This window comes from Tenrec ecaudatus, chromosome 1 (assembly GCF_050624435.1).
Source record: "Tenrec ecaudatus isolate mTenEca1 chromosome 1, mTenEca1.hap1, whole genome shotgun sequence".
Lineage (NCBI taxonomy): Eukaryota > Metazoa > Chordata > Mammalia > Afrosoricida > Tenrecidae > Tenrec > Tenrec ecaudatus.
This window is the reverse complement of record NC_134530.1, coordinates 143885048-143909668: the sequence shown is the minus strand read 5'-3', so window position 1 is coordinate 143909668 and position 24621 is coordinate 143885048. Positions and strand designations below refer to the sequence as shown.

The window sequence follows — 24621 nt, the reverse complement described above, 5'->3', positions numbered from 1 at the left end:
TTTATTTCAGTGAAGCTTGAACTTCTTCCTTCAGTGCCATTGGCTCTTGATGACGTGCTGCTTCTGGAGATGGTTGAATGTCCCCTGTTTCTGCAGTGACTCTGGATACTCTTTCTATCTTCTTTGCATGCTTCCTGCATTGTTCAATCTTTTGCCTATAGAGCCAAGATTGTAATGCAAGCCTTGAATATTTTCTGAAGCTCTTTCGGTGTACAGTATACGGAGCATGTTCTTCCATCCTGGTTTTCTAACTCTAGGTCTTCATACATTTCATTTCAAGACTTTGCTTTGTCTTCTCAGCAGCCCTTTGAAATTTTCTGTTGAGCTCCTTTATTTCCTCTTTTTCTCCATTTTCCTTAGTTACCCTACGATTAAGAGCAAGTTTCAGAGTCTCTTCTGACATTCACTTTGATCTCTCTCTCTTTTTAAAAAATTGCAAATGTTACTCAAGATGAGGCAATTCTACCGTATTACCAAGGGGAATTATGTGAGTAGTAATTTACATAATAGTCATCAGTGTAGGATTTAGGCTCAGTTGAAATCTCATAGCATTGAGTAGACCCAAGAGAAACACAAGGCTAGAACTCCATCAGAACCAGAGAAATAAATAAGGAAATCCTGTAAGATAACACCCCCCGGAGGTGTGAGAAATAGAAGGATCAAAACGCCTGTTAAAACAAAATCCAAAATAACGAGGTATAAATTACCAAGGGCACATGAGGGAGGGGGAGGGGGGAGGGAGGGGGAAAAAGAGGACCTGATGCAAGGGGCTTAAGTGGAGAGCAAATGCCTTGAGAATGATTGGGGCAGGGAATGTATGGATGTGCTTTATACAATTGATGTATGTATAGGTATGGATGGTGATAAGAGTTGTATGAGTCCCTAATAAAATGTAAAAAAAGAAAAGAGGAGAAAAAAATGATTAGGGCAAAGACTGTACAGATGTGCTTTATACAATTGATGTATGTATATGTATGAACTGTGATAAGAATTGTATGAGCCCCTAATAAATTGTTAAAATTAAAAAAAAATCCTTGGGAACACAGTGTGGGAATTCCACCCAATCTGATCCCACCCACACTAAAGACGTGCAACAGAACAGCAAGGGGAACAGAGCAAAAAAGTCCCCAGAGAATACCAAAAATAGAGTTTGGGGCCAGGGCTTGGCGCCCCATCATGCTCGGCCACAGAACACTCCTAAAGGCCACAAACAGTCCTTGAACTAACTACAGGCTTATCTTTCTTGTTGTTGCTGTTGGGTGGTTGTTGTTGTTTGGGGTTTTTTTGTCCTTGACTTTTTGTTGCTGTTGTTTTGTTTTCTTTTGTTGCTTTGTTTTTCTCTCTCTTGTTTCTGTGCATGTTATTATCTCCCCAGGTCTATTAAATTAGATAGGCTGAATGAACAATCTGAAATAGAAAACAATGGGACTGATGGTTCTGGGGAAGACATGTGAGAGAGGGAGGGTGGGGAAAGGTAGTGGTGTTAACAAATCCAGGGACAAGGGAAAAACAGTGATCCAAATTGGTGGTGAGGAAGATGTAGGAGGCTTGGTAGGGCATGACCAAGGGTAATGTAACAAGAGGATTTACTGAAAGCCCAATGAAGGCTGAACATGATAGTAGGCCAAGAGGAAAGTAAAAGGAAATAGAGGAAAGAGCTAGGAGGCAAAGGACATTTATAGAGTCTAAATAAAGTCATATACATATGCAAATATATTTATATATGAGGATGGGGAAATAAATCTATGTGCATATATTTATGGGTTTAGTATTAAGGTGGCAGCTGGGCATTGGGCCTCCATTCAAGTACTCCCTCAATGCAAGAACACTTTGTTCTATTAAATTGGCATTCTATGATGCTCACCTTCCCGACACAATCGCTGAAGACAAAGCAGGTGCATAAGCAACTGTGGTGAAGAAAGCTGATGGTGCCCAGCTACCAAAAGATATAGCATCTGGGGTCTTAAAGGCTTGAAGGTAAACAAGCGGCCATCTACTGAGAAGCAACAAAGCCCTCATGGAAGAAGCACACGAGCCTGTGAGATCATGAGGTGTTGAAGGGATCAGGTGTCAGGCATCATCAGACCAAAAACCATATCATTGTGAATGAGAGGGGAGTGCAGAGTGGAGACCAAAGTCCATCTTTAGGCAATTGGACATACCCTTACAGAAGGGTCCCAGGGAGGAGAGGAGCCAATCAGGGTGCGATGTAGCAATGATGAAACATACAACTTTCCTCTAGTTCCTGAATGCTTCCTCCCCACCCCACCCACACACACACTATCATGATTCCAATTTTACCTTACTAAATCTGAATAGACCAGGGGATGTACACTGGTACAGATAGGAACTGGAAACACAGGGAATCCAGGGCAGATGATCCCTTCAGGACCAGTGGTGAGGGTGGCGATGCTAGGAGGGTGGGGTCGAGAGGGGGAACCGATTACAAGGATCTACATATAACCTCCTCCCTGCGGTATGCACAACAGAAAAGTGGGTGAAGGGAGATGTTGAACAGTGTAAGATATGACAAAATAATAATAATTTATAAATTATCAAGGGTTCATGAAGGAGGGGTAGCGGGGAGGGGAAAATGACACAAGGACTCAAGGAGAAAGCAAATGCTTTGAGAATGATGATGGCAACAAACGTACAAATGTGCTTGACACAATGAATGTATATATGGATTGTGATAGGAGTTGTATGAGCTCCCAATAAAATGATTTTTTTAATTCATGAGAATCAAAATAAAACCTTGAGCCTATCTCACCTGGATTATGAAAACATCTTAAGAACAGATGTAGCCCCTTGAACACTAATGACAGATGACATGACGAACCGTGGGATGACATCAAGAACATCTTATGTAAAGAGAGCAGAAAGTCATTGAAAAGACAGAAAAGAGCTTTGCACAATGACAATATTGGAGTCAGTGAGGCTTAATCAAGGTGCAATTATTGCTAATTGAAAACTTTTCCCAATATCCAGCCGTGATGACTTGACATAAATTTGGCAATGGCAATTTGTGACTGTCCTGAGATATTTTCAAATTTCAGGGGAGATAGACTCAACGTTTTATTCATGTTCTCGTGTTTTAATTTTATTCAACTTCAACCTGAGCTCACATATGAGTAGCTGATGATCTGTTTCACAGTCTGGCCTTGATTTTTGCTTTCCTTACTGAAATTGAACTTCTCCATTATCTCATGCCACAGATGTAGTTGCTTCGATTTTTTGTATTCCCACTGGAAAAGTCCATATATATAGTTGCTGTTTGTGCTAACACTATAATGTGTTAGTCTGGAGACTTTAGAGAAACAAATCCACAGAAACTCATATGTATAAGAGAGACTTTTATATAAAGGGTAAGTACACATTAAGAAAGCATGTTAACCCAGTGTTACCCAAGCCCTTAAGTTCAACATTAGCCCATATGTCCAACACCAGTCTACAAAGTCCTCCTCAGTCTCACAAAAGACACGCAATGATGCTTACTACAGGAGGAAAACCATATCAGTGAGTGTGTAAGCATCTCAGCACCCAGGGCTGAGGTCCTGCATCAGCCCTACATCAGGGTAGGTCCATGTGGCTTCTTCTCAGGGATGCCTTGCATTTGTGATGAAGAAGTTATTGATCTTGAATAATTCTCAAGGTGTGATCTCAAGGTTTGTTTTGATCACCAAAGCTGTGATAGGTAGGTTTATTGTGCCAACCTGGCCAATAGGAACATGTAAGATTAATAAAGTCGTAGTTTGATTGGCAGGCAAAGAGATAAATAGCTTGGAAAGCCCCTCCTGTCTCTCTCTTGCTCGCTGGTGATTGGACCAGCATGAGATTGCCTTAGTTCTCTGTCTTAACTAGCGAGCTACACTACCCTTAGGACATCCAACCCATGGATCCTGTCACCAGAGTTTGATGTTCCTTTGAGACCTGTGTCACCGCACTGGTGGTGCATACATCACTGGAGCTTGGGATTGTCAGGTCCTGTTATCTGGCTGATTGTTGATGACCTGCCCTGCTTTGCTGCCTGTGGCCAGACCACCTGCATTGCTCTACAGAAGACTCAGCTGTCTGCTCCCTTGACCTTGAATCCAGCAACCCTCCTGAGTTGAAGAACTTCCAGTATATTAATTGTTTCACAGAAGTGAGTTGATCTGAGCCCTCTGTACTGCTGTTTGGACTAATTAGCTGTTATATATGTATATCTATCTATTCATATAGATAGATAGATAAAGATATGTATAGATAAATATAGATATATACAATCATAAGTGTCCTGGTTTTGTTTCTCTAGAGAACCCTGTCTAACACAAAGGCCATATTTTCCAACTACTCTTCTGGTGGTGTAGTGGTTATGTGTTGGGCTGCTAACCACAAGGTTAGCAGTTTGAAACCTCCAGCCACTCCTTGGGAGAAAGAGGAGGCTTTTCTATTCCTATGCAGAGTTACAGTCTCAGAAATCTACAAGGCCAATTCTTCCCTGTCCTATAGTGTCACTATGAGTTGGAATTGACTTGAAGGCAGAGATTTTTTTTTAATGTGTTGTTCCTTCCCATTTGTTTCCAACTTTTGCATTCCATCACCAGTATTGATCAGTGCATCTTCATTGAGTGTTTGATCAATTTTAGGCTGAAGATGTTGGTTAAATTCTTCAATTTCTTTATCACTAGTTTTAGTGGTTGGTATATAAATTTAGAGCAACTATCAGCATTGGCTTATGAATATATATAAAGTTGTATTAAAACAGAGCACTGCCATTCCTTTCTTGATTATCTGTGGCAGAATTCACAGGTGCCCAGGTTGAGGCCATGTGGCCTGCCAGACAGACCATTTAGTCTCGGACACATTACAGAAGATATCTGCCAAACCCTGCTCTGCATATATACCTGTGTCATGTGACCTAATATTTTATACTATTTATATTTTTTCAAAGTTGCCCTTGATGCTTATAATTTTTTCTTTTCTATTATCACTTCTGCTTTTTAGATGTTAAAATTTTCACACAAAATTTTTTAATTTCATGTTTAATAAATGTTTACTGTGCTAGGCCAGCTAGGCTAGAGAAACAAGTCCAGTGACACTCATATATGCGTAAGAGAGATTTTTATTTTAAGAAGGGATTACCCCAACCCAGTCCAGATTGAGTCCATAAATCCATCCATCCCCCTTCAGACTCATGCAGCCACAGGCAACAATGCAGAATGCAGGGGCATCAACGGCCAGCGGGTGCAAAGTCTTGTTGATCCAATGGCACTGGCAGCGTTACAGGACTCGGCAGCTGCCAGCATGGCTTTTCAACAGGAAGGTGACGGCAGAGAGGTGGGGGGAGGTCCCCAGGACCCTCCTTATGAGAAGGGTGCACCCATAAGGAGGTACCGTCAGGCTGTGACCTGATTGACGGGCTAGACTCTGCCCGTACATGTTTATATCTTCAAGTTGCCATGAAATTATGTAACTGCATTTAGTTTAGCTTGTTTCTTATCTGGTCTATTACAGACTTTTGTTAATATTTTATCTCACCAGTTCTATATGTTAAATCATTTCTTTATTAATTATTGTTAATGTTGTTCCTCTTGGTGCCCTTTTATTGAAGAGCTACAGAAAGTACATAGTAGGGGGTGACTACCTGGACAAACTCTAATAAAATTCGTACCCGAATCCTGTCTCTGCTATGGGCTAAATCTCAGAGGATGCTCAGGGAGGCCCAGCTCCATGGTGCGCCCATGACCAGAGGACTGGACTCCTACAGATGGCTCTCAGTGAGCCCTGCTCCTTGGGGATGCCTGAGAGTAAGGTAACACCACGTCCTAACCAGCCAGATCTGACCAATTTAGCCCAAAAAGTAGACCTGGTCAACCAGCAACTAGGGAGAGCCAATGCTGCCTTCTCCCAGACATGCTGGGCTTCAATCTCGAGCCTTCATTGTAGACCGCCACGGGCTGAGACAACCTCTTCAGAGGTCCAAAACCCATTCACGACCGGACAGCTCTCCAAGGCCTCCCCCAGAAACCGTTCCTTAAAGTTTCCAGGTTTGGTTCCACATTTACTGAGGACCAGGCACCGTGATGGGCATCAGACATAAACCGTCCAATGAGACATGGATGCTCTCCTCAATGAATTGATGCTCCAGATAGGTGAAAGCCAAGGTGAATGACAATGACACGAGATTGGAATGTGTTCTGCTGACTTTATTGTTGGGGGCGGGGGGGATCAGAATCAGTGAGAATGTCCAGGTGAGGGTGACAAGAGGGAGTCCTCCAGGATGTGACACCCCTGTGGCCAGCTCAGTCCCCTCCCCACAGCCGCAGGATCCACAGAAGCACACACACAAGGCCTCATGGATTCGAATGAATGAAGTTCCTAGGCACAAACACCCTTCGGTGGGGACCCCCTGGTGAGGAACGGAGGAGTAGGGAGAAGGGAAGAAAGTAGCAAGAATTCATGTACCTCTGTCCCCTTACTCCCCACACATTCCCAGAGACCCAGATGGCAGAAGGGCGGTGGGAGCTGGGGCTCTCACGGGTTAGGATAGTGCAGGGTTGGGGTGGTGAGAGGGGGACAGTGAGGAAGTGGGGAGCAGAGGAGCGGGCTGGTGGTTCCTGTGGTCAGGCCGGCTCCTTGTCCCCTCTCCTGGGTCTACAGCCCCTACTTATTGCCCCACTGGGCCTGCCTTCCGAAGAGAGGGCGGGGGAGGAACTTGCTGGACTTCATGTAGGCGGCTATCTTCGGCAGGCCCTGAGGGGAGGAAAGACAAGGTCAGGGCTCAGGTTTCCCTCGAATAAAGAATTTGATGCGATACCTCTATGACTATTATTCTCCTTTGCTCAGAGGGGTGCCCAGGGCGGGCAGATGAAAGTGCTACAGGTTCCACAGGAGGTTTACAAAACTCCTGGCACTGGCTGCAGGACACTCCACAGTCACCTCACCATCTCTCCCAGGGGGAACTGAGGGGCGGACCTTTCAATGTTTTTCCCCTGCTCACTGATTCCGTCCCCTACAGGGCTGGGACTCACCCTGGCTGTCTCTCCCAGGCCTGGGCTCCTTCTCCTGGCCTTGCGCCCCTCCCCGCCCCCACCGGAAGACCTCACACTCCCTGTGGAAAAGACTTTGTCCTTTTGCACGGGGAGGCTCATGGCTCCTGGCCAGCGCCCCAGAGCTGCACACATAGAGGTGCCCGAGCAGCAAAAAGGGGCCCAGGGCCCGCCTGCCAACCTGCAGTCACTCCCAGCCCTCCGGGAATGAATGACTCAGCAGATCTGGCTGAAGGTTGGCAAGGGGGAGAAGGGAGAGCAGGGCCTGCAGGGCCGGACTCTAATCTCTCCACTGGGGGAGTCCACGCTCCACAGCCCATACCTGAGCCCAGGCTCACTGTGCTTCCAGCTGGGCAGTCTGAGAGTCAGGGGGCTGGGACTATCACAGCAGGACAGATCAGCTCAAAGACCCCTAGACCTCGCTCAGCCAGTGAGATCAAGCCCCAGCAGACTGCAGGCCGCCGTCCACAGCTGACCTTCACGGCCCTCTGAGCTCTTCTGTCACCTCCCAGGGGCTCAGCCTGGACCAGCACCAGAACCAGATGAGAACTAACAAGGGAACACATGTCTTCATGGGAAGGAACCATGAACTCCAGGCTGACCACCCGCTGGCTAACTGCCTCTAATTCTCAAATCTAGGACCACCTAGACTGGGTTGCTCTGAAACCGAGTGGTCAAGTGCAATGGACAAGTGGCTGTAAGGGGCGTGTCCAGGCCCTGTCCCCACATGTGTGCTGCTGGAGGGCAGGCTCCAGGGCAGGGCCAGCTCTGCAGGCCCCGCTGTGCCTGACCCAGGGCCTCGTCCAAGGAGCGCGTCAGTGGACATGAGGCACACTACCCGCACTGACCATCTCAGAGACGGGAGCCCTCAACAGTGAGGAGGCAGAACCGGCAGAAGAGGAGGGAGCACTCTGGTCCACCAGAGAACCCTGGAGAAAGTCCTCCCAGGGGCACCCACACAGACCCTCCACCACAGCACCTCTGCAGACCCGCGAATTCCCACTGGCCCAGGCGCGGATCCAAGTGCCGCAAAGCATTCTGGGGGCCAAGTATAAATAAGTCTGTGTCTCGGGAAGGTAATATCGAGCCAACCTTCTCACCGGCCTAGCACTGTCAGCGAGACACACGCCTCAGTTCCGCCTCAGCGACTCTCCACGGACTGTGAAACTCAGTCAAGAGAAGGTCAGCCTTCTCCCTAAAAGAGAGGCCCTGGCTCCTGCCCCTGGGCGCTGACGGGAAGCCCAGGGTGAAAGGCTGTGTGACCTTGAAACGCCCCTCCCCTGCGCCTCAGTTTCCTCACCTAGAAAACGGGGCTGATCATTTATCCATGGTGTCTCCTGTGGTGTGGAGTATAGCTGGCACAATGCCGGGAGGCTTCAGAAGCTCTTAGAAAGTCCTGGCACTTTGCACAGCATCTCTGAAGCCCCTGAACTGAAAACCACTCAGACAGAGCCTGGCATACAGCGAGTGCCCAGGCCTGCCACTTCTTGCTTCTTTGAGCTCCCAAACGAGGAAAGTCCCCTGGGACAGGCAAGGAGATGGAGAATGAAGCAGGAGGGAGGCCCGAGTCTAAGGAGAAGCCGTGCAGTGGCCCTGCTGACGCCGCCCTCATGAAATGATCCCTGAAGATCGGGGTGTTCCAACAGAGTGGGGCTCAGCTATCAGCTGGTGCCTTGCAAGCAGAAAGGATCACGTCTCGTCTTATCCACCGTGAAGCAGCACGCCAACCGAAGACTTACTAATAATAAACCCATAATTAGTTGGGGAGGGGGAGGCGTGACCTCGATTTAAACACTGAACACTCGGTTTGCAGAAGGCTGCAGGTGACAGTGAGAGTGAAACATTCCTTCACAGAGCCCCACGGGAAAGACGCCTCCGTGGACTTCCCTTGGTCCTTGGACCAAAGGATGTGAGCAGTCTGGCCCCAGACCGAGTGCAGCGGAAGGTGGAGGACTGCACACACTGTTAGGTTACGTCTTACATTCTTCTACTTATTATTGTCTGCTTTTGGGGGGAGGAGGCATTGAAGTTTTCTGTGTTTAATCCTGCAGGTGGTGCTCGGGTCTTTAAAAATATAATTTCCCTTATATAAAACTCAGGACGGGTGAATCTATAGAGATGTTCAGCAGATTAATAGCTTTATAGGGAGGGAAGCTGGGGAAATCGAGAGCTCATAATAATGGACGCGAGAATGAAGAAAAATGACCTAAAACTGATCATGCTGATGAATGCACAACTCTTTCTCATATATATTTAAAAGAATTGTATAATATGTAAATCAAGTCAGTAAATTGTTTAAGGAGAAAAAAAAGGAATCAGGGACATTACCTCGAAGCGAGCCATGAAGTCCTTCAGGTTTGGGAAGGCGTCCAGGCACTTAGGCTCAAAGACACGGTGAATGTCAAGCACATCATAAGCCAGGAAATCCACGAAAGTGGTCTGCAGAAAGCCAAGGAGGAGTGGGACTGAGGTGCCACCATCAGGAAGATTGACAGCAACCTGTCACCATCTCCTTCCCCTTTACCTTGTCCCCTGCGAACCACGGCCGCTTCCCCAGGAACTGCGAGTACAGCTTCATCTTTCCAGGCAGGGCCTCCAAGTACTGTGGCTTCAGCTTCTCCTGAGGCAGAAAAGAGTTGTCACCTCCCTCAGAAACTCTCCCTCCCCAGAGAAAGGCAGCTACCCCACTGATGGCTGACCCAGCTGGCCCCGGGGGAGCTGCTATCCTCCTCAGACTCCCCTCCCTGGTCACAGGCTTCCACTGAATCCAAACAGAATTCTTTAGACCCCTACTATGGTTAGACATCAGGCTGCTAACCGCAAGGTCAGCAGTTCAAACCCGCCTGCCACTCCTTGCGACAGAGAGGAGTGGTCAGCTCCAGGAAAGACTTTCAGACTCAGGATCTCTTGGAGCAGTTCTATCTGCCCCCCAGGGTCCGTCTGAGTCGGCACTGACTCTGGGGCAGAGGGACAGTGGGGACTGTGTAGAAGGCCCCTCTGTCAGGGCAACAGAAGGCAGAGAGGCGAGTGACACTGATCTGACTGCCCCTGTGCTCTCAGTCCACCTGCCTGTCAGTAGGCTCCGGGGCTGAGGCCCTGCCCGAGGGAAGCACTCAGAGGCGCAGAAACAAGGACAGGAGCTCAGGGGCAGGTGTCGGGGCTCTGGCTGGTCGGGGGCACAAGAACCGGGAGGGCATTTGAATGGCCTCCTGAATGACCAGGAGACTTTGAGATGCTGACAGGGAGGAGGGACAGCAGGGCATCCCTGCAGAGACAGACTCTGGGCGACACTGCTGCTGGTCATCAGGACCCATGAGAAGCCTCTCAGCTCCCACCAAGCCTGGAGCTGCACGAGGGCCGCCCTGGTGGCGGCTGCAGGCGTTGCGGGCTCAGCTGGGCCTGCAGCTTCTTCAAAGGGGATTCAGCAGGGTCTCTGTGGCCAGGCTCATCCTCTAGACCAAGACTGTGGGAGCGCCTGGGACTCAGCAGAGTGGATAACAGTTCTAGAAGGCAGTCCCTCAGGTTTTCAAAGCTCCCGGGGGGATTTATCTAAGGAAGCGCTATCTCAGCATTTCCATCGTTGAATTCTTGTCACCAGGGAGAAATCATTAAATGCTTGAAAAGCAGAAACGAGGCCATCAAGCAGGTTCTGCCAAGAGAAACAGTTGATATTTCCTCTGTCCAGCGGCAGGATTTTGACTGGCCACTAAAGCCTGCACTTTAGCGTGACAAGATTACATCACAGATGCCTCTCTTAAACCTTGGCCTGGACATCAAAGAAAATGGTGATGTGGATCCTGTTCTGCTGAGATGAGGAAGGAGGGGCTGCGAAGTCAAACAATCTCCCTGGAAGCAGCTCAGGAGTCAGTCCTGCAGGTGAACTCACTCCCAGTGACCACGGGCAAGGCTGCTGGTTTCCAGGCTCAGCCGAGTGGGTGAGTGAACGCCCGTGTTCAGAAACATGCAGTGCAGGCACCAGGCCGAGAAAGAGGAGAGCCAGGGAGCCATGAACTTCCCTGAAGAACAAGATCACCTGGTTGACGGGAACCGGAGCGCAAAACCCGCATGAGAGAACGGCAGTAGCTGTTTATATTTCCACCAGGACCCCTTTGCTTCATCTAGTGAGGATTTGTGAAATCTTTATAGACATACAGTTTAGTAGGAAAAGCTATAAGCAAGTTTGAATGTAATGTAAACAGACAAAGCACACATGTACTTGAATCATGCTTAAAAACGTCTAACTAGCAAGGACATGTATTAGGTCATTATTTGTGCCCCTTTGAAAATAACTTTTTATAAGAATGTTAATCTGTATACACAGAACTCAGGAGAGTCCATGTTTTTCTCATACTTCAGAGATTATAAAACAAAATCTGAGAAGGAAGCCCTTCAGGCAGGAACAAGGGAAATAGTCTAAGTGTATATAATAAGTCTATCAATTCTAGAAACAAAATCTTTGACTAGATCAGCAGTTGAAAAAAAGGCCTAACAGTTTCTTCTGCAATTCTGCGTCTGGCCAGAAGACCGTGATGTGGTGCAAGAGGAGCTGCCCTGGTAAATGTGTAGATCGCATCAGATACCACAGAGAAACCCGAGGCCCATTTCGGTTATAAACTCACCATTTGGGTTATCAACAACTTCACTGAAAACAGACCATTTGCAACTTCACTTAACATTGTAATACTTCTGAATAATGAACAATGTCCTACTTTTAAAAAGACAAAGCCCCTCCGCATTGGGAAGAAGTTCCACAGCTAGTGAACCCCTCACTCTCCAGGCTGGGGAGTCGACTTCATTCTCAGACTAGAGGGGATTGATTCGCAGCGTTTATTGGGTGAGAGGGAGGAAGATGACGCAGTACTGAGGGTCCTTCGGAGGAGCCGGGGATTCCGTTGCACACAGGACCACTGTCACTGGGAGCACAGTCTTGAGTCCCACTCAAACGCAGCCCTGGCCCGGCCCAGCCCACGGAGAACTCACAAAGTCGGGGTTGTAGCACATCATAGCCAGTTCCATTCGGGTGTCCATTGCCTGGCTCTCCATGATGTCCACTCGGATCTTCTCGTCTTCTGTCTCGCCACCTGTAACCAGATCGTCAGACACTCACCCTTGGCATCCTCCCCTCCCCCCAGCCAGGCCGTGCCCCTTCCCTGCCCCTGCCTCTGCCCACTCACACAGGTTGTGCTTGCGCCCAAGGTAGCGCAGGATGGCGTTGCTCTGGGTGATCTTGTGAGGCCCATCAATCAAGTAGGGGAGCTGCAAGAGCAATAGGGAGCTCTGCTATCCCACCAGGCCCCCAGCGCCCCGGCCCCTGTGCAAGGACACAGCTGGGACCCGGCACACGGAGGGCCTGACCCATGGAGGCCCTCAATCATATGTGTACAGCACCCGCATGACCTGCCATAGGGAACACACGGAGAGGCAGTGGAGAGAACCAGGAGTGGGAGGAGGGCAGAGGGCTCGGCACCCTAACACCGCCAGGCCTCGGGCCAATTGTCCCTGCCCCCACCCCGACTTACATTGGGAAAGTCGAACCCTAGCTTGAACTTCTCATTCAGCCACTGGCTTCTGTCATAGTCAGGAGCTGAGGTGGAAACAATCCAATGAGAACCGTGTTCTGAGGATCGGACCTCCCGCCCACAGAAACCATCCAGGAGGTCTTGCCCAGTGGGTCTGGGGAAGGGGGTTCTGGGAGCTCAGAGACCCACCAAGCCAAATCTTCCCAGGAGTAAGGCTTGCCAGGTGAGGCAGCCTCCACAGCAGGGGTTTGGTTTGGCATCTCCGGAGAGGATAACCCCCAGTCCTCATTGCTGAGGGCGGCAGCAATCCCCCCGCCCCCCAGTGTCCTGCACAGGCAGGCCCGTGCTGTGCTTAGCCGCAGGGCCCCAGGCAGAGGCGGGCCCCAGATCACTCAGGCGGTGACATGCAGAGGTGGGGCAAGAGCTGCTTTTTACAAAGCATGTTAAAAATGGTGGAGGGCCCACACACGGCGCCCTTACCGCCCCCGTAGGTGTACTTCTTCTCCTCATAGTCTGAGCCGGTGTATTCCAGGAGCAGCCGGACGCAATGTGCAAGCTGGAGGGAGAGCAGAGGAAGCGATGGCCTTGAGGGGTCCTGACTCCTGACTCTCTTCCTCCAGTTAGGGCACCCCAATAACAGAAGGGGACAGGCCAGAAACTCCCTCCATGCTCCTCCATATGCCAGCCCCAGCCCCAGCCCTGTGACCATCAGTTTCCAAAGGCCAGGCTAGGACCAGGCACAGCCCCAGCCAAGCCTGGAAGAGCAATCATCCCCAAATTCTCCCCCAGCTGCTCAGCACTTCCACCCCACTGCACCCCTGCCAGCCCCCCACCTCCACCACCAAAGGGGTCGCTTTACTCACCCCTCGGATGTCCCAGTAACCCAGGATCACAGGCATGGTGCAAGCTTTCCCGGACTCTGGAACTGCCTTCTGCTAGTAAGCTGATATGGGCTCTTGGCTCCGCCTCTCTCACTTTTTCCTGGCCAGCCCCGCCCCCACCAAGTTCCACCCAGGGCCTGGCCTTGGGCACGCCAAACCCAACTTAGTGCTTTGGTTCAGAGAATCCCAGGGAGTAACTGCTGTTTCTGTGCCAGTCTGGAAGAGCCCAGTGTGAAACAGATTTGGATGCACTGAAACAAAAGGCGCCTGGTCCCTCAGTGCCCCCTCTGCCCCGACTCAGGCACCTGCTAGGTTCTGGAGAGACACACCAGAAACACAGAGCAAAGCTCTGGCCTCCCTTCCCCGGGGCCTTGCTCAGTCCGCGCTCTGCTCCCCTGCAGCCGTCCCGAGGCTTCTGTGTGGCCCAGGCTGCCCTAGCGGGGCTGCCCCACCCAGGGTTCAGTCCGCACCCCACAGGGAGCCAGGGCAGGATGACTCCCCTCTGCAGGAACCCAGTGTCAGCCTACCTCCCGGACAGAGAACAGCAAACAAACGTGGCCCCACAGCTTTCCCTTGATGGTTGAGAAGGACCCCGGCCTGGTCAATGAGGCGCAAATGGCCACAGGAGCAGCAGGAAATTCAGATTTCAGCCCACTTTTCCACACTCAGACCCAGCAAGGAGGCTGCCGTCTGCGGTGTCACTGCAGAAATGCCCTGCCAGCCGCCCCCAGGGCAGGACCGTGACAGGAGGGTGTCGGTCCCAGAGGGGAGAGAGCTTTTCCTTGGAGGAGTTGGGCCAGCAGGGGGCCAGCGGGGAGCCAGCAGGACTGTCCAGAGAACCAGTGTCACGGAGCCACCACAACCCAGTTTACACCGGGGGTCAGACCCTCGGATGTGGGAGCCCTGCCTTAGTCCAGCTGAGACTCCTGACTCCTGTGTGCCCTTAGAGAACACCTAGACTCCCCTAGCCTGGGGTCTGACAGCGTGGCTCCGCCGGTGGCGAGGCCACTCCGACCTGTGACGGAGGGCGTGATTGCCACAAGAACAATGTTCTACCCACCAGCTGTTCTTCCTGAGGGCAGAAGAGCATTACAGAGTCAAGATCGCAGGAAAGACTTAGTCAGCAAGCCCAAGTACGCCCCTGCTTACCTTGCCACTCTGATCCTGTCTCACTGCCATGGGGTCAGTCGGGTCAGTGCTGGCGCAGAGCGAGCCCTGTGCTTTTCCGAGGCTGTAACTGTTGACAGGAGTAGAAAGCCCGTCATTCTCCCTCAGAGTGGACGGTAGTTTCGAACTGTTCACCATACAGACTGCAGTCCAAGTAGTAAGCACTAGGGCCAAGTCCTGTTCCCGTCAGGGGCTGTAAACTTGAAAAGAAGTTTTGATGCCGTGGGGGTGGGAGAGCGAGCTGCCAGTCATACCTAGCAACAGAATCTTTGATGTGGTGTGTGTGTGTGTGTGTGTGTGTGTGAAATTGTTCACTATGGATTAGTAACTAAACACAAGGAAGCCTGTGTTTACTGGGTAATCCTACCCTAGCCAGGACACACCTCAGATCCCCTGACCTTCTGCCTGACAGGTATCTAGAATAGGGATATTCTTCCCTCCAATGCCTGTACAGGCAAAAATCACCTGGCAGGACCACAATAAAAGGGTGCAGGGAAGCCAGGCACCCATCAAATACCTATGGGAAACACCTAGGCACTGGCAACATGACATCACACAGGTGCACCTAAATGCAGCCAATAAGATCAGCCAAAGCATCAACCACGGCCTCCTAGCCAGTGGGGATGGGAGGGGTTAGAGCAGGCCTCGGGCAGGCTGCAGGTCTCTTCTCTGGTTCCCTGTGCTCTGCAGCAGAGGTGGGAACTCCCCCACATGTGTCCAGCATAAGAGCCTGCTGGTCCTCTAAGGGCCCCCATTCCCTCGGCCGCTGGGGACTTTGCAGCTCTTGGTTCTGCACGTGTGGGTTGGGTGTTCTTTCACATGGTTCTTCCCCGCTCTCTGGAACTGGCCATCTTTAGTCTTGAGCTCCGGCGCAGCCCCCAGCAGACTGGTACGCTTTCCGGAAATGACATGTGCTTTTTGAGACCATGATACCTAAAACTTCCCTTTCCCTCAGTAAAGAGAATTGGGTCTGCAAAGGTCCTTCTGCCTCATGAAGTCTTTCAGCATTGTGAAGTAGGAACTGCAAGAATGCTTCCAGAAACCCCTGCCCACGCTCACCACCCCTCTTGGCCTGCGCCCACTCAGGAGGCAGGGCCAGGTGGCTGGCATGGCAGTTGAGGGTAGTGGCAGTGCAGCTCTGGGGTGACAGTGACACCGGAGCTCCTGATCCTGCCAAAGGAGGAGTCCACTTCTGCAGAAAGAGGAGGAGGATCCAACAATCAGATCGATTCTCAGACCCAGGATCTCCTGGGCCCACAGCCTCAGGCCGGTGGGGGCACAGGAGCTGGGAGAGACAGCAGGGAGAGGTGGGCATGAGGGAGGTTTCCACGGGTGATGCAAACAGTGATGGCATGAGGGGAGTGCAGGGTGGACCTCACCAGATGGCCCTGTCAGAGGGGGTGACACCAAATGACCGCCTAAAAGGGGCTTATGCGGTGTTTCAGCAAAAATGTATTTTTTAAAATAAATATATCCCTCTAGTTAGTTATAACAAAAACATGTTTTATAAGCTTACCTTGCATCCATCAATATCCTATCATACAAAACTCTAGTTTGCTTTCTGAGCCCTCTAATACACTGCCACCATCATTGCCTGCCATTGCTACCCTGAGGCATGGTCTGTTAGTCTGGCCCTTCTAGCCAGAATTCCGAATGGGACGGATTAGAATTCCAGGCTCTATTTCTGTGGCTATTACTCCAATTTGGAAGGAATTCTCTGCTTTACTAATGGACAGGATTAAGACGGGGTTAAACCCTGACCTTAGTAGAAGGTGTAACCCACTCACATGCTTTGTGTCCTTAGGGACATCTTTACACTGGACTTCACTAAAGGGCGTGCCTTAAGACACCATCCTTCCTTTTCCTATAGGTATGGTCAGCTGACGAAGGAGCCCTGGTGGTGTACTGGTGGTGCATTGGACTGCCAACCGAAAGGTCCACAGTTCAAAACCACCAGTTGCTCCTTGGGAGAAAGACACAAGGGCAGTCACCGGCAAGGGTAGTTCGTTCTCCCCTGCCTGTGGGCTCATTCTGAGTCAGAATCAACTCCAAGGCAGTGAGTTTGGTTTAGAACGCTCAGCTGAAAGACAAACACCACACCCAAGCCAAAGCCATTCCTCAGTGTATTCAAGCCATCTCAGACTGAGAGGAAAACGCCCAGGACCAGCGGCAAAGCAGCTCCAGATCTGTCTGAAGTGGTGGAGGCTGAGACCGGGCCGCCAGAGACTGGCACAGAGACTCCAAGGCAGAGGACAGGAGCCAGGCTGAGACCAGAGGCCAGACAGAACAGCGGAACCGCACAGAGACTGAGCCATGGGACTGTGAGCCTGAGTGGCAGGTCCTGGTCCACGGAGGCAGAGGTCCACGTGGCTGAGAGGCTAAAGACGAGGGAGAAGCTGCTGTTGCCTTAGGAGAGGTGTTGCTATAGACCAAGAACTGTATTCTTACTGTTTGCTGATCCTAACGTGTGTGGACCTATTAACTTCCATCATGAACCCCATGATGGGGCGTGTGATCTGGGAGTTCCGTGTGGCCGCTGCAGTGGACGCTGAAACGCAGCATGGAGGCGGAGTGCCGTGGGGGGAGCAGGGAAAGGAGGAGGGGCGTGGAGGCATGTCTGACCCCGCCTCTTGGCTGTGGGGAAGGCAGAGGGCAGGCAGGGCCTCCGGGCCATCTAGTGCACACTCAGATACAGGGGTGCTTCAAATCAGGCGCTTGGTTTGTACTGATGCAAATCTGTTCCTGTTTTCCTTGCTGTTGCTTTTTGTATGTCACTGGTTTTGTCAAGTTTTCTGCTTCTTCATCTACATTATGGTAATTAGCATTTTTTTTAGAATGAGGTAGTAAGAAAATACAGGAGAAGAAACCTTTTTTCAAGGCTCCAACTGTATTCCTTCCAAGTCTCTGACCATCTAGCCCAGTGGTTCTCAACCTTCCCAATGCCACGACCCTTTCCTACAGGTCCTCATGTTGTGCTGACCCCCAACCATAAGATGATTTTCTTTGCTACTTCATAACTGTCATTTTGCTACGTTATGAATCACTCCACTCCCAAAGGGGTCACGACCCACAGGTTGAGAACCGCTGATCTAGGCAACCCATTGGCAACAGCGCATGAAACAAAAAGTTCATGGAACAATTGCGTCATTCTTGTCAAACTCGTGTCATTCCCTGTTTCTGCGACCTTTTTGAAGCCCCCGGTATCGCAGTTTCCTCAAGACTCCCCTTTGATTTCCTTGTTTCCCCCCTATTCTGTGTTTGAGGAAACTGAGGCTCAGAGGAATACAGACCTGACCCAGGACACCTCCAGTGGATCACTGTTTGTACTGGCACAACGCCTGGCTCTCCCTGGCTGCCCCGGGACCTAAGACTGAACCCCAGGGCCAGAGGGCGCCCAAACGGGGAAAGCTGACACTGGATGAACTTGGCACCGAGGCAGTCATGTGCCAGGCACAGGGCCGTCTAGGTGCACTGTGCCCTTCCAACCATCCCTGGGGGAGAATTGTGGCTGCTGGAGGCCAGAATATTCAGAGCCGCCAGGGGCTGCAAACACCTGCCGTGGCGTCAATGGGTGGCTGCACAGCCAGAGCTCCACCGGTGCTGGGCAGGTGCCTTCACCAGGCTGCGGGGAGGCCCCTGCATGGAACTGTTGGGATCTCTGCTCCCCTCCAGGCCAAGGAGTGCAGGTCATGGGGGAGGGGGGAGGGAATGGCATAAGAGGATAGTGGGAGAGATGGGCTGGAGGACAGCAGGTGGCCCCACGAGACAGGAGCTGGGCCTTGAAGCCTCTGGCCCAGGTAGGGTGCTTCTGGGGAGTCTGCCCATGTTGGGGTCAACCCAAGCTGGCTCCCCTGGAGGCAGGGCTGTGAGACTCAGAGGTCACAGAGGGCAAACATGAAGGTTTCCATGTGACTGCGGCCTGCCCATTTGAACTGGAAGCAGAGGTGATGCTGGGCCGTGCAGATGTGGCAGAGAGAGATGGAGAGGCTGGCTTCTTGGAGCCGAGGGTCAGGAGCAGGGGTGGAGCACCCAGGAAGCAAGGTAAGCAGGGAGGTACTTGTGCTTACTGACCCATCTGGAGGGAACAGTTACACGTGGGTCTCAGCACATCTTTGCTACAGATTAGTCAGCAAGCCCAAGTACGCCCCTGCTTACCTTACCAATGTGACCCTGTCTCACTGCCATGGGGTCAATCGGGTCAGTGCTGACGTAGAGTGAGCCCCCTGCTTTCTGAGACTGTAAATTGACAGGAGCAGAAAGCCTGTCGATCTCCCTCTGAGCGGACAGTGGTTTCGAACTGCTCACCATACGGACTGCAGCCCAGGGTGTAACCACCACCCCACCAGGGCCAAGTCCTGTTCCTGTCAGAGACTGTCAATCTGCAGCGAAGCTTTGATGCCATGGGGTTGAGGGGTAGAGAGCGAGCTGCCAGTCGTACCTAGAAGCAGAATCTTTGACCCGGTGGGAAAAAATGTGAAACTGTTCACTATGGATTTCTGAACAAGCACAAGGAAGCCTGTGCTTACCATGCTTATTGGGCAATGCTACCCTAGTCTAAGATCCCCTGACCTTCAGCAGAGACACCAACCCTGACCCACCAGCTGCTCTTCCTGCCCACGCTCACCACCCCTCTTGGCCTATGCCCTGCTCAGGAGGCAGGGCCAGGTGCTGGCGTGGCAGGTGAGGGTAACTGGTGGCCCAGTAGGTGACATTCTGGGCTGCTCACCGGAAGGAGGCTCAAACCCACCTGCTGCTCAGCGGGAGAAGATGACGCTGTCTGCCCTCCTGAGGGGTTAAGGTCTCAGAACCACAGAGCAGCTCTGCTCCCTCCTGGGGGTCCCTGGGAGGGGGAAGGGCTCGGTGACAGTGGGTTGGGTTTGGCTGTAGCAAGACAGGGACTGCCCCTCTGTGCCAAGCTCACCCCCCTCGCTGCATAAAGGGCAGCAGTTCCTCCACTGTGGAGAGGTGCAGACAAGGGAGGGGCAGGAGGGCGGCCTGGCCATTGAACCCTAACGCAGTCAGCAGCGTGAGAAGGCTGGTGGCTCCTGGGGGGCAAGGTGCCCAGCAGCATGACTGTTCAGTCACCAGTACCTGGCGCTGATGTCCCAGCCTGTCCGGTGCAGCAGTGCTCCCTGCCGGTCACGTTGGAAATTCTCACCAGGGAAGGCCATGCATTGGTCAGTATGTGGCCCATCTATGGAGGGTCAGCCCAGCTCCCTCCCAGAGCCTCGCCCTGGAAGATGCGCCCCTCCAGCCCAGCCCGCCACGCACCCTTGGCCAGCTGCCACCTTGGCGCTGCCCACGTGCAGGAACGCAGCTCTGTCCTGTGAGAACAGTCAGGCACGGCCTCACCGCAGCTAGAGTTCCTTGGGCTTTGGGGGGACTGGAGGCTTGGGCCACATCCCCAGGAGCTAGGAGGGAAGTCTGGAGCATCCTGGCATGTCGGCCTTTCAGGAACAATGTTGTTGTTAGGAGCCTGGAGTCTGCGCCAGCTCACAGTGACCCTATCTGTACACAGCTGAATGACACCTGCCTGGTCCACCGCATCCCCACTGTTTTGCCGGAATGCACTGGGGCAGCCGCTGTGGCCATGACCTTGCTCGCTGCCCCTCTGCTTTCCCAAGCATGCTGTCTTTCCCCAAGATTGACCTCCTGGCGGCCTGTCCAACGCGCACGGGATGAAGGCTCTCCTTCCTTGCTTCTAAGGAGCATCCCGGCTGCAGGTCTTCGGAGACAGATTCGTTTGGGCTTTCAGCACTCCGTGGTACTCCCAGTGCTCTCTGCCAGCACCGGGATTCAGATGCACTGACTCTTCTTTGTTCCCCTTTATTCAGTATCCAACTTTCCGTGTCTACGAGGCAATTCAAACCTGGCTTGGCTCAGGCACACCTTAGTCCTCAAAGTAGCATCCCTGCCTTTCAACCCTGTGAAGAGGTCTTGTGCAGCAGGCTGGCCCGGTGCGATGCATCCCTTGCTGCCGTGCGCACTGGTTGTGGATCCAGCACCGTCTGTCACCACGTCCCTCTTTTCTCCCTTTATTACGATGCTGCCTCCTAGTTTGGCGGTGAGGGTGTGGGGTTGTTACGTTAAGTTGTGATCCACACTGCCGGCTGCCATGCTTCATGTTTCAAGTCCTCCTCCCTTTCAGCAAGTGCTGAGTGTCACCCGCTATCGCAGGTTGTCAGTCAGCGCTCTGCAGACACAGTGGCCACTGCTGGTAGACTGGCTGGATGCTGGCACCGAGGGAGCATTGTTTTACTCCTGAACTCCCCCGTGAGATAAGTAGGAGTGTTCGCCTCCTTTCACCCAAAGGCAAACAGCCAGATTTTAAAGTCACTTGATTGTAAAGCAATGTACAGACAAGTGTTGCAGACTGGCAGCCTGGGAATGGCGCAGGCTTGTCGCTCTCCACTCGCCCACACTGTCCCCGCTGCCCACCCAGCCCTGACTCTGTAAAAGGCCACCAGGTCTTCTCTCTCCTGTGCCTAGGGGTTGGCCTCTTTAGGTAAACTGCCTCAGCATCAGAGAACAATCATTATGTCCCCTGTTTTATATCTGTATTAGAGCTTAAATTCTGAGCACCCTTTTTCAGGAGGCTGTGGATCACGGTGAAAACCCCAAATCCCTTTGCAGAGTCCCCGTGTGAAATAATCCCTTAGTGGATTCCTTCTGACCATGATGAACTAGGGGTGAGAGCAGTCTTGCCCTCAGGGAGAGTGCATTGGAAAGTGGGTTCCCTCCCCACTCTCCAGCTGGCCCAGGGAGGGGCAATCTCCCTCAGGGGCTTGCCTGGTGTGTCTCTGATGTACAGGATTGGGGGTCACAGTCAAGAGTCATGCCCTCTCATCTGTGCCCTGGCTGTTGTAGTTGAAAGGCCCTGTACCAATCTTGTAAGCTCGTCCGCCACCATGATGCACACGTCCCAATCACGATCCTGTTTCAGCTTCCGTAGTCCCACCTGTGGCTGTGACATGGTGATCGACCACCGATCATGATCATGTGACCACTTCCTTGTTTCCATGAACTAGTGCCCTGATCGTGGATCCTCAGACGCCACTTGACCTCTTGCTCCTTGGTGAGTCTTCCTTCTCCTGTCTGTGTCTCATTAAGAGTTAGCCAATGTTCCCCTGAAGCTGTGTCGGAGATTGGGGCGAACAGCCAGCCATTTGGATAGTAGCTGCATGCTTCACTGCTCCTGCCACCCAGGAACTTGTGGCAGTGAACAGCCACCAAACCAACCTCACAGCCATTTCTTTCTCCATGAGCCTTTCACTTACCTCTCTGGAGGCCTGTGTCCTCCCTCCCTGTCCCTGGCAGCAGTGGCTGATGGGAAATGCAGTGAGGCTGCCCCTGTGAATGCGGTGAACCCTGAGACTCAGCCTGGTCCTGGCAGCTCCTGCCACTGCTGGTCTTTGCCCTCAGGACGATGCCCAGCCTTGGCGCCCCCTTGTGTTGCAGACCAGAACTGCTTCATGGGTTTCTGGGCTGAAATCGACATGAAAGCCCACCCTCAAGTCAGCCTTCCAGGGTGCCTCTGGTGGGTTCTAATGGCCACCTTTCAGGTTAGCACTTGAACCAGGCCCTCGGGTCCCTGAGTCAGAATCGCTGGGACAGAACAGCACCACCAGGACCTGGGACACCTGGTAAGTGCTCAGTACATGCTAGCCATGGGGGACCTGACTTCTCTTGATGACGGAATCCCCCTGCCAGCGCCTTTACTGAGCAGGAAGGAGAGTGAGCAAGCCCTGGAGGAAGCCCCCTGGGACAATCCTCCCAGGCAACTCCCTTGGCACTGGCTCCTGGAAGGCAAGGAGCCTCCCCTGGACCCCATCCCAGCAGGCACTGTTCTGCAGGCCCAGGGCAGTGCCAGCGCCTCCACTGCAGCCTCTGGGGCCCTGACCCCACAGCAGAGGATGAGGGAGACTCCCATGCAGGCTCCAAAGGCCCTGCTCCCAGGCTGCCCATCCTGAAGAGCCTGGTCAAAGCCCCCTCCTCCTTGGAGTCCTGCTGAGGGCTCCCATTCTAGAAGCTCCTTTTGCTGAGGCCACCCAAACTCTCAGGAGCTGCCACCAGGCCTCTAAGCAAGGAGCCCTGTCTCCTTGCCTCGTGCGGGGGTGTCACCAGGACCGGAGGCCGCCCTCCCAGCTCTGAGCGTTCCAGGGAAACCTTCTCAGAGGGAAGGAAATGAACTGAGAGATCAGTTTGCATCTCAGAAGCAGTGCAGATAGAGGGCAGGGAGCTGGGAAAGTCAGGGAGGGCCAGTGCAAGAGAGGGAAGCTGAGGCTGAGCACGTGTGGCCACGTACCTAAGGAGCCTGGGGTCCTGGGAGGGAGACTGAGTGGGCTCCACACAGCTGAGGGCCAGCAGGGCCCTGCCTCCTGCCTTGCCGAGAGAGCAGGTATCTGCATCAGCCAAATTTCCTCCTAGTGGGGTCCTGGCTGAACCCGGAATCATGTGTCTTCTTGATGGGGGTTCAGTCATGCGCCAGCCTGTCTACTGGGCGGTGGATGGTGTCCCTCAGGTGCCCAGCCCCAGGGGAGGCAGACAGACAGGCAGACAGACAGGAGGCAGGGAGACAGAGGAGGCTGCAGGCTGCAGGTTGCAGGCCTCGGTCCCGCCACCATGTGGACAAGCCCGGCACTGCAGAGGGCCACCAGGCAAGCGGCTGCTGTAAACCAGCTACACTGGACTTACCCAACAACTTGGCACCAGCTGGCTACAACCACCTGAAGGAAGAGATGCTCTTCTCATGACCCAAATAAGCCACCTGCTCTGTGAGCCACTGGGCACCCATGCCTGCCCCGAGAGGTCCCCAACATTTGAACAGTCCTCAGGAGCGACTTGGCCATTGTGGAAAATAAGACAGATGGCGGAGCACAGGGGCTCCTTGTCCCTATGTCAGGAGCAAGAGAGTGAATGTATTTCCCAGTGGGCACCTATAATGGGGCTTACGGATCTGTCAAAAGGCAGGCACGTCCTGCAGCTAGCATATTCCATGGGCAACACCATAAGCGGGTAACATAATAAACAAGCCATGAGATGACTCAGTGTCCTAACCCAGTGCTAGTTCAAGGGCTCAGACCTGAGCCCTCTCCAGAGGGAGCATTTGTGATCCGTATCAGAAGAGTTTTCTGCAGGTGACAGTGGGTTTGCCTATAGAACCTGATTGCTCGTGTCTACAGCTGGCCTCCAGGCACGGGGAACAGCCAGACACAGGAACGACTCATCCTTATAACCATCTCTGTGTGGGAAGCTATTGGAGGGACTGTGTCCAGGCATGAGAATGTGTACTAAGGGTTTTTCTATCTTCCCTACCGGAGTCAGCTTTACAGGCCTGTAATTGTGAGCACAGAGGATTGTGCTGCATTACATTCTCACCAAGTCCCTCCGTTGACCACAGGGCCACCATTCCTTAATCCCCTCATGGGGGTCACAGAGGGAAGCCTTAGCCCTGGTTTGGAAAGACCCACGCCTCAACCAGGCCAGCAAGGTACCTGGCCCTGGGCCCCAGATGACGCAGGGGAACAGCGAGTGCACACGGACACGTCTCAGTGGGACAGCAGCAGCATGGCGGGGCCGTGGGCAGCAGGGTGATACCCTGTGGTGGGCGGCTGCAGCCTTGGCAGCATGGAGGCACCAGGCAGCCCTGGGCCCTGAGCTCCAGGGTAGGATTGGGGTGGGGGCGGGGGTGGGGGAGTTGTCACTTCAGCAGCCTTGTGAGCCCATGTAGGAAGAGCCTGGGGCATGTCCTCCAAGAGCCTGCACGAGAGCCTGGGGCTGGGGTCATGGGAGACAGTGGGGCCTCCCGTATCCCTGCAGGCCTCCGAGGCCTTGAGTCACCAGCGCCAAGCTGCAGGTCCACTGAACAGGTGATGCTCTGCTCCAGCCTCTGCTTCCAGGTTCAGACTGTCACCAGCAAAGATGAGGGTAAACACACAAAGCCACTGGGTACCTAAGATGGCTCCAGTCTGGGCGCGGGGATCCAGAGGAGCGGCCAGGGTCGGCCCAGGTTCTTCAGAGAGC

At 52.6% G+C, this 24621-nt stretch overlaps 1 protein-coding gene and 1 non-coding gene across 3 annotated transcripts; one reads left to right on the top strand and one right to left on the bottom strand.

Moving 5' to 3' along the window:
• Positions 1 to 2903: 2903 nt before the first annotated feature.
• On the top strand, positions 2904 to 3042 carry LOC142438108 (U4 spliceosomal RNA). Its single transcript, XR_012782551.1, has one exon. It is a non-coding gene; the product is annotated as a U4 spliceosomal RNA (small nuclear RNA).
• A 3169-nt stretch (positions 3043 to 6211) lies between these two features.
• Positions 6212 to 23146, bottom strand: LOC142436968 (glutathione S-transferase Mu 1-like). 2 transcript variants are annotated; one of them, XM_075540286.1, is made up of 9 exons: positions 22904 to 23146; positions 14581 to 14668; positions 13031 to 13106; positions 12551 to 12615; positions 12206 to 12287; positions 12012 to 12112; positions 9556 to 9651; positions 9360 to 9470; positions 6212 to 6735 (listed from the first exon to the last, which is right to left on the bottom strand). In XM_075540286.1, exons 1-9 carry the CDS (start codon positions 23077 to 23079, stop codon positions 6646 to 6648), a joined length of 885 nt encoding a protein of 294 aa, XP_075396401.1. In that variant the 5' UTR covers positions 23080 to 23146; the 3' UTR covers positions 6212 to 6645. The 2 variants fall into 2 exon arrangements, with proteins under 2 accessions (XP_075396401.1, XP_075396402.1); XM_075540287.1 differs by lacking the exons at positions 14581 to 14668; positions 22904 to 23146 and adding an exon at positions 13414 to 13509.
• Between the last annotated feature and the right edge of the window lie 1475 nt (positions 23147 to 24621).